Genomic DNA, 15474 nt, shown 5'->3' with positions numbered 1-15474 from the left:
GGGAACTACCCCCCAATGTGGCCATGTTAGCATCCAGTTATAATTTCTCGCCAACATCTTCATTTTAAAGATCCCTGGACGGCCCTGGTGGAGTTCAGCCAGTGTTTAATAGTAAACTTTACATAGGACAATCACTCTTGCTCCCCATAAAAATATACCATCCTCCACCATGAGCTGGTTTCTCCGGGTCCAAAAAGGTTTCAATTATAGTTGTGATGGCCCTTTGGTTTCCCCAGTCAATACTGGTTATTTTAGTTTGTAAATGTCTGGATCTTTCTATGTTTTGGGTGGCACAGTGGCTGAGTGGTCAGCACTGCAGCCTCACAGCACCAGTGACCCGGTTTCAATTCCAGGATCAGACGACTGTCTGTGTGGAGTTTGCACATTCTCTCCGAGTCTGTGTGGGTTTTCTCCAGGGGCTCTGGTTTCCTCTCAGAATCAAAAGATGTGCAGGCTAGATGAATTGGCCATGTTAAATTTCCCATAGGTTCAGGAATGTGTAGGCTAGGTGCATCAGTCAGGGGTAAATGTAGAGTAACAGGGTAGAGGAATAGGTCTGGTTGGGTTACTCTTCGGAGGGTCGGTGTGGGCTTGTTGAGCCACTGGCCTGTTTCCACACTGTAGGGATTCTATGATTCAAAGTCTGATATTGTTAGCCAGACTGCCAGCGTGTACATAAAATTTAACATCATTACAGACTCTTCCATTGCAATACCACCACTGCTGCCCATTCCACAAACGATATTGGTTTGATGATTCCTTCACTTTCCAGCCTTCTGATTTCTGTCACTACTTTTGCCCACTAGGCAAATGACAGTGGGAAAGCCTTGCAGAATCATTGAATGGCTATCTGGTCAACATGCAGGTGAGAAGTCACACGACACCAGGTTATAGTCCACCAGGTTTATTTGAAATCACAAGCTTTTGCAGCGTAGCGTCTTCATCAGTGTAGTCACTTTTACTACAATCATTGGTAACTGAACCAGCTGCTTTTCTTAAGACATCAGAATTGAAGATGTACTCTTAATCTGTAAAGGTTCCCTGGTATAGGTTCTCAGCCTAGCTGAGGTTTTGTGCATAAGTAAAGGAAGTCAGGCACATTTTTATTCAAAACTTGTTCTGCAAACAGTGATATGGCCGTGCCAGTACCAACTCCATTAGAATTGGATAACCATTTAACCAGACATTGACTTTGTTTGGTTTTGATTTTGATGTTGCTCAGCATTTTAACTGTTCCAAACCAGATGTAGATGGACTTTCCACGGTATGAACTCTCCTGAATACAAGCCTAAGAGTTATCTAACTTAATTTATGTTAAGTAGAACTCTTTTCTGTCTCAAGAATGCATACTGGCAACAACTACAATGCCTTGCCGACCAAGATTCTGAGGGAAATTTTAACCATTTGGCCTAACCTTGGGGTTTTTTGAGGTTTCGCTGTGGACGTACATTGTTATGTCTTGGGCAAGGATATGCAATTGCTTGCACTCAAGTGGTGTTCTCCAAGCTCAACTGAACTGGCGAGAGTGTCCACTTCCATCAGAATACCCTGCAACATGTATGCTCCACTTGCAGCATTTTCCAATAATAAAGGCAGTTGTAGCGCCTGTTTGAAGTCCAGTTGGGCATCAACCAGCATGCGTTTTTGTACAGTCAGACTATTAATCCCACATACCATATGGTCTCTCAGCATCTTATTAAGGGTTAAACCAAGTTCAGTCTTCTGTCAGTCACCTTGATCTAGTAAAAGAAATTCCATACAGATTCCCTGGTTCTTGAATTGCTGAGTAAAAGCAATAGCATCTCAAAATTAGAGGAGGTATGGGGTCGCAATATTCCTTAACTATGTCAGTCAATTCTTGAAATGTTTTAGTATCTGATGTCTTAGGAAAAAGTAGGCTCCTGGAACAGAAAGGCTGCAGCTTTTCGGGAAAATTACCTGTTGTTTTTCATCTGCCACAATATCATTTGCCTGGAAAAAATAATGCATTCTTTCTACATACTGGGCCCAGGCCTCAATGGCAGAGTTGGACTAGTCACGCTTCCCAAAAAAAGCATAAGAAATGCTTACTCCAACTCAAAGATGACTGTTATGAGTGAGTGAGTTTCTTCAGGATCATGCTTTACTCTTGTCGCCAGTTCAGTCCTTCGAGTACAGGGGTTGGGAAGTCATGTTGAGGTTGTACAGGACATTGGTGAGTCCTCTAGGAGAAAGTGAAGACTGCAGATGCTGGAGATCAGAGTCGAGAGTGCGGTACTGGAAAAACACAGCCGGTCAGGCAGTATCTGAGGAGCAGGGGAATCAATGTTTCGGGCATAAGGATTTAGGATTGAGGCTTGTAGGTCAGGGCTGAGAGATAAATGGGAGGGGGTGGGATTGAGGGGAGGTGGCTGGGAAAGCGATATGTGGATAAAGCTGAGGGAAAAGGTGATAGGTCAGAAGGGACAGTGATGGACAGGTCCGGAGGTCAGTGCCAAGTTGGAGGTTTGGGACTGGGATAATGTGGGGAGAGGGGAAATGAGGAAGCTGTTGAAATACACATTTATTCTGTGTGGTTGCATGGTTCCAAGACAGAATATGAAGCGTTCCTCCTCCAGATGTTAGGTGGTAACGTTTGGAGGTAGAGGAGGCCCAGGACCTGCATGTCCTTGACGGAGTTGGGGGGGGGGTAGGTGGTGGGAGTCGAAGTGTTCAGCCATGGGGCAGTGAGGTTGGTGGGTACGGGTGTTCTCTGAAACAATCTGCATGAAGGTGTCCTGTCTCCCCGACATAGAGGAGACCATACTGGGTGCAACAGATGCAGTAGATGACATTGGGAAAGGTGCATGTGAATTTCTGATGGATGTGGAAGGATCCCTTGGGGTCTTGGACAGAGGTGGAGGGGGGGTGTGGGCACAGGCTTTGCACTTCCTGTGGTAGCAGGGAAAGTTACCAGTAGTGGGGTGTGGGCTGGTGGGGGAGGTGGACCTGACAAGGGAGTCACAGAGGGAATGGTCTTTTGGAATGCTGAGAGGGATGGGGAGGGAAATAGATCTCTGGTGGTGGGGTCCGTTTGGAGGTGGATTATGCATTATATATGGAGGTTGGTGGGGTGGAAGGTGAGGACCATGGGGGTGTTCTGTCCTTGTTGTATTGGGAGGGGCGGGGTTCAAGGGCAGCGGTGCGTGGGAAGTGGAGGAGATGCACTGGAGGGCATCGTCAACCACATGGTAATGGAAGTTGCGATCGTGGAAGAAGGACACTATCTGGGACTTTCTGAGGTGGAATTGGTCATCCTGGGAACAGATGTGCTGATACAGTCATCGATGGAGTGGAGGAATAGGTGGGGGGTGGTGTGGGCGTTACTGCAGAAGATGGACTGTTCCACAAATCTTATAGGGTGATACAGGGTGATAGGATAGGGGGATGGGCCAGGGTGGGATACTCTTCAGAGGGTCTGTGTGGACTTGTTAGGCCAAATGGTCTGTTTCCACACAGTAGGTATTCTATGGTAAATTCTATTCTAATCGTTGTTGTCCTTTCCCCAGAGTGGGTAGTTTCAAGACTAAGATGAGAGGAGGCAGATTTAAAAAAGACATGAGAGGTAAACCTTTTACACAGAGGGTGGTTCGTATATGGAATGAACTTCCTAAGGAAGTTAAAAATCACATAACACCAGGTTATAGTCCAGCAGGTTTATTTGGAAGCACTAGCTTTCAGAGCGCTGCTCCTTCAAAATAAACCTATTGGACTTTAACCAGGTGTTTTATGATTTTTAATTTTGTCCATGGTGGCTCGGTGGGGGGGTGGGGCGGCATGGTGGCTCAGTGGTTAGCACTGGTGCCTCACAGCACCAGGGACACAAGTACCCAGGTTTGATTCCAGCCTTGGGTAACTGTCTGTGTGGAGTTTGCACATTCTCCCCGTGTCTGCATCGGTTTCCTTCGTGTGCTCCAGTTTCCTCCCACAGTCCAAAGATGTGCCGGTCAGATGAATTGGCCATGCTAAATGGCCCATAGTGTTAGATGCATTAGTCAGAGGGAAATGGGTCTGGGTGGGTTACTCTTTGGAGGGTTGGTGTGCACTTGTTGGGCCGAAGGGCCTGTTTCTGCAGTGTAGGGAATTCTATCTAAACCTAGCCAACACCGGCTCCTCCACATCACTCCTGGTGGATTTGGGTACTATTACAATGATTAAAAGACATTTGGATGAGTACATGAATAGGAAAGGTTTGGATGGATATGGGCCAGGAGCAGGCAGGTTGGACTAGTTTAATTTGGGATTGTGTTCGGCATGGACTGGTTGGACCGAAGGGCTTGTTTCCGTGCTGTATGACTCTGTAACACTATGACCAAGCCACCTTTGTATTTACATATGAACAGTGCTTGACTATAATACTGCCTCATCCAGAGTCAGAAGCCAGAGTGACAGTATCTCTGACACCCACCCTTCATATCTGTTAACGAGATTAACAACTCTAATCAACTAACTCATATTCTATGTGGTCTAGCTAGCTGATCTCATTACAATCACTACAAATCCCTTTCCCTGACAACTGTTTGAGACCGAACTAGATTGTTTGCAACTTCGGGGGTCACAATTGAGCTTTCAAACGCATACATTCTATCCCTAGAAACACCTATTTCCACCTCAATAATACCATTCAATTCCTTAGCTCAACTGCTGCAGAAACCTTTATCCGTGTCTTTGTTGCCTCTCATCTTGCTATTAAACCATGGCCTCCTCTAAATGGCAGCACTGAAGGTACATGGCCTGGCTGGACTTGCTAGCACCGAAGAAATGTTACATTGCTTGATATCTTCTGGAGGAGATATCATACTAAAACAAGATATCAAAACGAAACCCAAAAGATCCTGTTGTACTTGTTCAAAAAAATTCAAAATTCCTGGTGTCCTAGTCAACACTTTCCCTCCAAACAATATAAATAATGTGTTTCTGCTAAAGATTATGGAATTTTAAAGCTGAGTTATGTCTGCAACCACTTCATACCAGAGAATTCGTAATGTTTCACGGTGGCACGTAAACAAAGTAAATGACACTGTCTCAAAAAGCAACTCAGAGAATGCTTCCATCTATAACAATTAACAAAAATCATCTGGTCAGTAACAAATGGCTGTTTTAAGGAACTTTGACGAATCTAAGGAAATTGACTCCTGAGCTTCTTTTATTATAATAATAACCTCACTTCAAAAAAGGTTAGGATTTGGCCAAAACACACAGTAGGACATGATGTCATGAGAGGCACCATGCAAGTTGTTTAGGTTCCTGACCCATTCTGCCTCAACCATCTGGCAGTGTGCCTTTCCTCATACACACAATTAATCACATTTTTCTTGCTTTTATAATTAGCAATTCCTGTATATAAAAAAGTGTATTCCTGATGAAGGGCTTTTGCCTGAAACGTCGATTTTACTGCTCCTCGGATGCTGCCTGAACATGCTGTGCTTTTCCAGCACCTCTCATCCAGAATCTGGTTTCCAGCATCTACAGTCATTGTTTTGACCTATAAAAAGTGGAAAAAAGGGAACAGGTGCAGGGCATTTAACCCCTCAACCCTGTTTCACTGCTATTCAATGAGAATGTGACTGATCTCTGACCTAACTCTGACTAACCAAGCTTTTGACTAGCTGAAGCATGGGGTCTATTTCCTTGTATTTTAGCCTTCTAGATATAATCAATCAACTTTAGATTACTTCCTGTACCCATTCATGACACTTTAATGATCTGTATACCTGGCCTTCAGCTCTCAAAACTTCTTTAGGCCTCTACTGTTTGTATCATTTCACTACTTAGAAAGCATAATGATCTATCCATTCCTGACTTCGTATTTATCTATGCTTACAGTTTTGTCCATTCACTTTAATTATCAATGTCTCTTACTAATTTTATGCTTTAATTTACAAATGCCCACATTATTGTTAATTGTTGTGACATTGACACAATTGGTTATGAAGTTATCAAACATTTTAGTCATTGATAAATGCAGTAACAGTTGAAACCAAGCACAGATCTTTCCAGGATACCACTAATCACATCCTGTCCATTACAGTGTACCTGCTGAGTATCTATCCAGCCTAACTCATGCCCCTTAAAATTTATGACCAAGTCAATAATTTACCTCAATTCCATGAGCTTCAGTTTTACCTAATGGTTACTTGAAGGATTTTAACCAAATTCCTTGCAAGTTCCTATAAAATATCTTATGGGCATTCCGCTATCCATTGCATTAGTTGCCACTTCAAACAAACCAGATCCACTAAGTCTGACCTACCCTTTCCAAATTCATGCTGACTCTCTGATCAGCTGAAGATTTGCAAGATCTGGTCAACCATCCTTACAAACTAATTATAGATGAAGAATTTCCTTAACAATGTGTTAAAGTAACAGGATAAATAGTTTGTAGTGTCCCTCACTTATCTTTCTTAAAAAGGTGGACTGGCCATGCACAATTATCTAATCAAATATATTCATATATTTCATCATTTTATTTTTAATTCCAGGAACCCTTCTCTGTAAACAAAATTACTTCTATTATCTTTATCACTCTCTGTACTCTGACCTTCGCTCTTATCCTTTCTGTCTCTTATCTTTAAGATTCTTTTGCTTCTGAAGATTATTTCTACAATTACTCCTATCAAACCTATTGCTTCTTTGTTGATTTAAAGTTCTTTCTGCAGTCCTACATATGATTTCCACTGGAGTGTTAGTCACAGCCTCTCTCAGATACAGCCCCTACGGGGTGTACACTTTCTGTGATCCCAGCTGCGGAGCCAATGTCCCAAATAATTAACCTCTTCTAGCTACAGCAATCTTTAAGCTTTGCATCGAACTTTTAAGTCAGATTTGATAACCAGAGTCCATGTATTATGTAGTAATTGAGTGAGCATGATCATAAAGGTTGTGCTTGGCTTAGCTCCTGATACATATTCATAGGAACCTTGGTCTCTGTTCCTTCTAATGTCATCAGTTTTGACATGATTTATACCATGACATTTGCTTCTTCCCCTTCCAATGCCAAGATCCTTTGCAGCTTCCTCTGAGATATTTGGCGGCATGGTGGCACAGTGGTTAGCACTGCTGTCTCACAGCGCCAGAGACCTGGGTTCAATTCCCGCCTCAGGCGACTGACTGTGTGGAGTTTGCACGTTCTCCCCGTGTCTGTGTGGGTTTCCTCCGGATGCTCCGGTTTCCTCCCACAGTCCAAAGATGTGCGGGTCAGGTGAATTGGCCATGCTAAATTGCCCGTAGTGTTAGGTAAGGGGTAAATGTAGGGGTATGGGTGGGTTGCGCTTCGGCGGGTCGGTGTGGACTTGTTGGGCCGAAGGGCCTGTTTCCACACTGTAAGTAATCTAATCTAATCTAATATCCTTTCCCCCAGCAATGGTTATGCTATCGATCTTTCTAGCCTGATAATTGCAACTGCAGTACTACTATCTCCCAATTAGTATTATTCCATGTTCTTGCTGATCTTCCCTACCTCACCATCCCATATCCTCTTTTAATGCTTAAATTCTCCTTTCCGTTGTGTAGTGAAGACAAGAAATCCTGTTCTTCAAGGAATTTCACCTGTCATATGTATTAGCAGGAAGGTTTCATGGCACAGTGTGTAGTGTCCTTCCAGAGTGTGCCAGAAGTTCCAGTTCAAATCCCACTCCAGCACTAGATAGCTCTGGAAGGAGCATTCACAATGTGGCCATGCAGGTTGATTATCAACTCGTATGGCAGCTGGTAAGGCTGGAACAGCCTCGTAGCACATTTCTGATGAAGATCTTATGTTTGAAATGTCGACTTTCCTGCTCCTCGGATGCTGTCTGACAGGCTGTGCTTTTCCAGCACCACACTGTTTGACTCTGACCTCCAACATCTGCAATGCTTACTTTTTCCCTGGGAGATCCTCTTGCTCAGCAATGCTACATATGGAGCGGTTCCCTCAAACTATGGTCACTTTCTCCAGAAAACAAGCTTTATTTGCTTCCTGCATCTCTAGGAGTGGGAAAAGAGTGAAGTAAGTATTAACAAAAAAAAATTTCAATAGCAGCTAGGTTCAGTGAAGGTCACACGAGAATGAGCTAAAACACAATTCAGAAACTGGGGCAACAGCATAAGGCTGAGTTAGCATCGAGTTACTTTTGCTCAAAGATAAAAATCACATGACACCAGGTTTATTTGGAAGCACTAGCTTTCGGAGCGCAGCTCCTTCATCAGATGATTCATCAACCACCTGATGAAGGAGCTGTGCTCTGAAGGCCAGTGCTTCCAGATAAACCTGTTGGTCTAGAACATGGTGTTGTGTGATTTTTAACTTTGTACACACCAGTCCAACACCAGCGTCTTCAAATCATTTCTTCAAAGACTCATAAATGGGGCAACAGAAACCTGACAACTGCTGCTTTGTTTTAGTTAAGGAAAATGAATATACAATATTAAAAATCAATATCTGAGCCAAATTGTTTCCTAGAGTCCCAGTCTGGCATAAGTCCCTCCCAACTGCTCACTAAGGTTCCTTCCACAGCATCTTCCCAAACCTGACTCCTGGCATTGAGGACAAAGACAGTGGATAAATGACAATAACACCACCTCCAAGCTACTCAATATCCTGATCGCTCTTCGTTCACTGTAGCTAGTCAAAATCCTGGAACTGCCTTTCTAATAAATACTTACTATTTCTTAGTAACACCTCAAGAACGGCAGTGGTTCGAGATGCCAGTTTGTTAGTAGCTTCTTAAGATTAGTGAAAGATAGGCAACCAATGCTGTCCAGCAAATTCAAATCCCAAGAATAAATAAATAAAGTGGGAATGTGCCACTAAATCTAAAAATCATTGAAATATAATAAAGCTAATTCCTACCAGCCGTCAGTAGTTAACGAACCGTGAAATTACTTAAATAACATGACATAACTTTGGAGTGCATCATCATTTATGTCAGGAACCGAAAGAAATGTGAACAATTTGTAAAATTTCACCACAGTCCTTGGGAACTTGCTCCAATTCTAAGTTGAGTAACAAGAAAATCCAAACACTAAGCTGAATTCGAGGTTAATTGGATACAATTTTTTAAACTGCGGGCACCCTGACGGACGGTTTGATATTTTGACTCAATAGCTCAGAATGCAGGGAACCATTGGTCAACTGTTGCCAATGGCAATGTAGTGATACTTCAATTCCCTGAAGCTCCGCCTCTGGCCCTCCCGGAAATTTTCCAGGCTCCTTATAAATCTTCCCGCAGTTTCACCCTCGCCTTCGGTCTGATCCGCTCTTCGTTCGGTTACTTAAACAAAAACCTAACCGAGGTAAACAATAAAGATGAATCAGACACAGCTCCAGGTACCGGAGACGTTAGGGGATCTGATTCAACAACTTCATGAGATCTTCTCGAGCGATAAAATCAACGTGGAAGAAGTGCAAATGCTGATGGAATCTTATAAAAGTAATCCCGCGGACTGGAGTAAATTCGCAAAATTCGATAAATACAGGTAATTATTTAAATCCGCGGGCAGATTGCAAGCCGCTGGGTCTACACGTACTTATGCTGGACATTTTGACAACCGTATAAATATTTTGCTGCGTTAAATGTAATAAAAGGTTTAGCAGCCCTTGGCCACTCGCTAACCAGAAACTGTAGTGGTGCACTTTAAGTTTTTATTGTTGTAATAAGGTCGAATTGTAACACTGTTTTGACCCAACTTCAGTATCATATAGTTAAGAGTCCAGAAACTTGACAAGATCCCTCAGAAGGAGACAATGGGTCTATTTTAACACGAATGACTTATTTCTTATGTTTGATACGGTAACGTATTGATTAACTAATGTTACTTTGTTACTCCTTCAATACACAGAAGTACACAGCTGACAATTTACAAATGTGTTTCCTTCGAGAGATCGATGGAGGTTGGATGCTTGCAAGCTTATATTCTGTGTCTCGTCATTTTCTTGACAGCTTGAGTAAATGCAAACTAGTCAGTTTAATGTTCTTTCAGTCACATAGCCTGCAACACTGCAGCCCTGCTGGTGTAGGTTTAATGACTCGGTTGAGGTAAGTATGAATCTTCGAGTCAAAAGTGAGGTCTGCAGATGCTGGAGATCAGAGCTAAAAATGTGTTGCTGGTTAAAGCACAGCAGGTCAGGCAGCATCCAAGGAGCAGGAAATTCGACGTTTCGGGCCAGAGCCCTTCCTGATGAAGGGCTCTGGCCCGAAATGTCGAATTTCCTGCTCCTTGGATGCTGCCTGACCTGCTGTGTTTTAACCAGCAACACATTTTCAGCTCTGAGGTAGGTATAAGCAGAGCACATCCGTTGCTCAGCACCTTCAGAACAGCAAATGGATTCTTTTGGGGGCAAGAACAAAACCGTCACTCTCTTTTAAAGTGATGCGAGGATCTTAAAGGGACTCTGTTTCCGTGGAAAATGTTTGACAGACCTTTACTTAAAAAAACAAATATCAGAGAGCAACATTGAAATAGTGGGACTTTTTTTTAACCTGGGGACAAATATTTGCTACAGACTTATTCATCAGATGAGTTTTACCTAGGAGCGAAACTAATCAATTCAATCTGCTTCAATTTCTTCAAATATAGTTAGGAGCAGAGTTTCTTAGCAAATGTGTTGACTTGGAGATAAAGTGTAAACTTTGGGATTCTCAACCTGTTCCGAATAACCTTGAGTATTCTTATAAAAGTCAACCCTAGGCACTGTAATTGCTTGCATTTTGTTCGACCAAAAGATATCGGAGCAAACTTACATCAGTCAGTCTTCGCCGTCATTCGACCATGGTTGATATGTTTCTTAACCGCATTCTCCTGTCTTTTCCCTATAACCTTTGATCCCTGACTAATCAAGAATCTATCTTTGAATTAAATATACTTAATGGCTTGGCCTCAACAACCTTCTGCAACAATATGTTCCACAGATTCACTATCTGTGCTAAAGAAACCTTCCCTCGTCTCTTCACTCTGAGGCTGTGCCCTCAGGTCCTAGTCTCTCCAACTGGTGAGTCATGGCAGGAGAGAGAGAGAGAGAATCTGCACAGTTACTGCCTTTGCTGTTTGAATTCATGTATGGTTGGACATCGGAGGGCATCTGGGAAAATTAACACAGTGAAACTCACAACTGATCTTGGAGCAACTGTTGGGCAAAGTTCACAGCACAGAATCAGATAAGTTAATCGTTGTTTTAAGTGTGGCCTACAGAGAATCTGCAGTAGTGAGTAGAGTGGGTTCTTTCTTGATTATGTTTTGGAGATATATCTCTTGATTAAACTTAAAATATAAGCCATAGCTATTAATTTAACCTGGGGCAGTGTTTGTAGAGGAATAGGAGGGTGTTGATTTCTGGGTCTGTAGATTGTGAAGGAGCAAAAATGGCCTTTAATAGAGTGATATGTACTTCTTGTCAGATGTGGGAGTTTAAAGAGAGTTTAAGGGTTACTGCCGATTATATCTGCCATAAATGCTGTTGGCTGTGAATCTTATCAGTTTGAATGGTTCGGTTGGAGAGATAGTTAGATGCAATGATGAATTTGCAACAGCAACAGTATGTGATGAATGGCAGTTATAGGAAGGGGGGAAAGTCTCAGATACAGTCACATAGATGGGCTAACTCCAGGAAAGGTAAGAGAAGTAGGCAGCCAGTGTAGGAGTCTTTTGTGGATATACCCATTTCAAACAGGTATGTTATTTTGGAAAATGTAGGGGGTGATGGATTCTCAGGGGAACATAGCATGAACAGCCAAGTTTCTGGTATTGAAACTGGCTCTATCGCAATGAGGGGTACGTCGGCTTCCAAGAGATCAGTTGTGTTCAGGGATTCTCTAGTCCAAGGTAAAGACAGATGTTTCTGTGTCCAGCAGAGAAACTGCAGAATGGTGTGTTGTTTCCCTGGTGCCAGGATCAAGGGTGTCTCAGAGAGGGTGCAGAATGTTCTCACGGGGGAGAGGGGCCAGCAAGAGGTCATTGTCCACATTGGAACCAATGACATAGGGAGGGAAACGGTTGAGATTCTGAAGGGAGATTACAAGGAGTAAGGCAGAATTTTAAAAAGGAGGTCCTCGTGAGTAGTAATGTCTGGATTACTCCCAGTGCTACGAGCTAGTGAGGGCAGGAATAGGAGGATAGAGCAGATGAATGCATGGCTGAGGAGCTGGTGTATGGGAGAGGGATTCACATTTTTGGATCATTGGAATCTCTTTTGGGGTAGAAGTGACCTGTACAAGAAGGACAGATTGCACCTAAATTGGAAGGGGACTAATATACTGGCAGGGACATTTGCTAGAGCTGCTCAGCAGGATTTAAACTAGTAGGGTGGGGGAGTGGGACCCAGGGAGATAGTGAGGATAAAGACCAATCTGAGCCTGGTACAGTTGAGAACAGAAGCGAGTCAAACAGTCAGGGCAGGCAGGGACAAGGTAGGACTAATAAATTAATCTGCATTTATTTCAATGCAAGGGGCCTAACAGGGAAGGCAGATGAACTCAGGGCATGGTTAGGAACCTGGGACTGGGATATCATAGCAATTACAGAAACATGGCTCAGGAATGGGCAGGACTGGCAGCTTAATGTTCCAGGATACAAATGCTACAGGAAGGATAAAAAGGGAGGGAAGAAAGGAGGGGGGAGGTAGCATTTTTGATAAGCGATAGCATTACAGAAGTGCTGAGGGAGGATATTCCCGGAAAGACAACCAGGGAAATTATTTGGATGGAACTGAGAAATAAGAAAGGGATGATAACCTTATTGGGATTGTATTATAGACTCCCTAATAGTCAAAGGGAAATTGAGACACAAATTTGTAAAGAGATCTCAGCTATCTGTAAGAAAAATAGGGTGGTTATGGTAGGGGATTTTAATTTTCCAGGGACTGCCATAGTGTTAAGGGTTTAGATGGGGAGGAATTTGTTAAGTGTGTATAAGACAATTTTCTGATTCAGTATGTGGATGTGCCTACAAGAGAAGGTGCAAAACTTGACCTACTCTTGGGGAAATAAGGCAGGGCTGGTGACTGAGGTGTCAGTAAGGAAGCACTTTCGGGCCAGTGAGCAAAATTCTATTTGATTTGAAATAGTGATGGAAAAGGATAGACCAGATCTAAAAGTTGAAGAAATTGGAGAAAGGCCAATTTTGATGGCATTAGGTAAGAACTTTCAAAAGCTGCTTGGGGGCAGATGTTCGCAGGTATAGGGACGGCTGGAAAATGGGAAGCCTTCAGAAACGAGATAACAAAAATCCAGAGAAATATTCCTGTTAGGGTGAAAGGAAGGCTGGTAGGTAAGGGGAATGCTGGATGACTAAAGAAATTGAGGGTTTGGTTAAGAAAAAGAAACAAACATACGTAAGGTATAGACAGGATAGATCGAGTGAATCCTTTGAGTATAAAGGGAGTATACTTAAGAGGGAAATCAGGAGGGCAATAAAGGGACATGAGACAGCTTTGGCAAATAGAATTAAGGAGAATCCAATGAGTTTTTACAAATACATTAAGGACAAAAGGGTAACAATGGAGAGAATAGGGCCCCTCAAAGATCAGCAAGGTGGTCTTTGTGTGGAGCTGCAGAAAATGGGAGAAATACTAAATGAGTTTTTTGCATCAGTATTTACTGTGGAAAAGGATATGAAAGATATAGACTGTAGGGAAACAGATGATGACATCTTGCAAAGTGTCCATATTACAGAGGAGGAAGTGCTGGATGTCTTGAAATGGGTGAAGGTGGATAAATCCCCAGGACCTGATCAGGTATACCCTAGAACTCTGTGGGAAGCTAGAGAAGTGATTGCTTGGCCTCTTTCTGAGATATTTGTATCATCGATAGTCATAAGTGAGGTGCCGGAAGACTGTCGGTTGGCTAACGTGGTGCCACTGTTTAAGAAGGGTGGTAAGGACAAGCCAGGGAACTATAGACCAGTGAGTCTGACATCAGTGGTGGGCAAGCTTTTGGAGGGTATCCTGAGGGACAGAATGTACACGTATTTGGAAAGGCAAGGACTGATTAGGGATAATCAACATGGCTTTGTGCGTGGGAAATCATGTCTCACAAACTTGATTGAGCTTTTTGAAGAAGTAACAGAGGATTGATGAGGGCAGAGTGGTAGATGTGATCTATATGGACTTCAGTAAGGCGTTCGCCAAGGTTCCCCATGGGAGACTGATTAGCAAGGTTAGATCTCACAGAATACAGGGAGAACTTGCCATTTGGATACAGAACTGGCTCAAAGATAGAAGACAGAGGGTGGTGTTGGAGGGTTGTTTTTCAGACTGGAGGCCTGTGACCAGTGGAGTGTCACAAGGATTGGTGCTGGTTCCTCTACTTTTTGTCATTTACATAAATGATTTGGATGTAAGCATAAGAGGTACAGTTAGTAAGTTTGCAGATGACACCAAAATTGGAGGTGGAGTGGACAGTGAAGAAGGTTACCTCAGATTACAACAAGATCTGGACCAGATGGGCCAATGGGCTGAGAAGTGGCAGATGGAGTTTAATTCAGATAAATGTGAGGTGCCTGCATTTTGGGAAAGCAAATCTTTGCAGGCCTTATACACTTAATGGTAAGGTCCTAGGGAGTGTTGCTGAACAAAGAATTTGGAGTGCAGGTTCATAGCTCCTTGAAAGTGGAGTCGCAGGTAGATAGGATAGTGAAGAAGGCATTTGGTATGCTTTCCTTTATTGGTCAGAGTATCGAGTACAGGAGTTGGGAGGTCATGTTGGGGCTGTACAGGACATTGGTTAGGCCACAATTCTGGTCTCCTTCCTGTTGGGAAGATGTTGTGAAACTTGAAAGGATTCAGCAGGATGTTGCCAGGGTTGAGGATTTGAGCTATAAGGAGAGGCTGAACAGGCTGGGGCTGTTTTCCATGGAGCGTTGGAGGCTGAGGGGTAACCTTATCGAGGTTTACAAAATTGAGGGGCATGGATAAGGTAAATAGGCAAAGTAATTTCCCTGGGGTGGGGGAGTCCAGAACTAGAGGGCATAGGTTTAGGGTGAGAGGGGAAAGATTTAAAAGAGACCTCAGGGACAACTTTTTCACACAGAGGATGGTACGTGTATGGAATGAGCTGCCAGAGGAAGTGTTGGAGGCTGGTACAATTGCAACATTTAAGAGGCATTTGGATGGGTGCATGTATAGGAAGGTTTTGGAGGGATATGGGCCAGGTGCTGGCAGGTGGGACTAGATTGGGTTGGGATATCTGGTCGGCATGGACAGGTTGGACTGAAGGGTCTGTTTCCATGCTGTACATCTCTATGACTCTGTGACTAGTGGAAACATCTTCTTCACATCCACTCTCAGTATGGTCTAAGTTTTAATGAGATTTCCCTCACCCCACCCCAGCCCCACCCCAACCTTGTAAACTCCATTGAGTACAGGCTCAGATCCTTCAGCCTTAACCTTAAGATAATTCTGAACTAGGACTGCTCAGTCTCTTTGTGCTTCAGATTTCCAATGCCTTTCCCCATTTAGAAAATTATCTCTGCTCTATTCTTCCT

At 43.2% G+C, this 15474-nt stretch overlaps 1 protein-coding gene across 1 annotated transcript in view; it reads left to right on the top strand.

Moving 5' to 3' along the window:
- The first annotated feature begins 9219 nt into the window (after window positions 1-9219).
- The window catches only part of cdo1 (cysteine dioxygenase, type I), a 51586-nt gene continuing 45331 nt past the window's right edge, over window positions 9220-15474 (top strand). The window contains exon 1 of the mRNA XM_060846000.1: window positions 9220-9474. Within this exon, the coding sequence (XP_060701983.1) occupies window positions 9305-9474 (170 nt within the window). The 5' untranslated portion in view covers window positions 9220-9304. The remainder of the gene's footprint in view (window positions 9475-15474) is intronic.

Source organism: Hemiscyllium ocellatum, chromosome 28, assembly GCF_020745735.1.
Source record: "Hemiscyllium ocellatum isolate sHemOce1 chromosome 28, sHemOce1.pat.X.cur, whole genome shotgun sequence".
Classification (NCBI taxonomy): domain Eukaryota; kingdom Metazoa; phylum Chordata; class Chondrichthyes; order Orectolobiformes; family Hemiscylliidae; genus Hemiscyllium; species Hemiscyllium ocellatum.
This window is presented reverse-complemented; position numbering and strand designations above follow the sequence as displayed.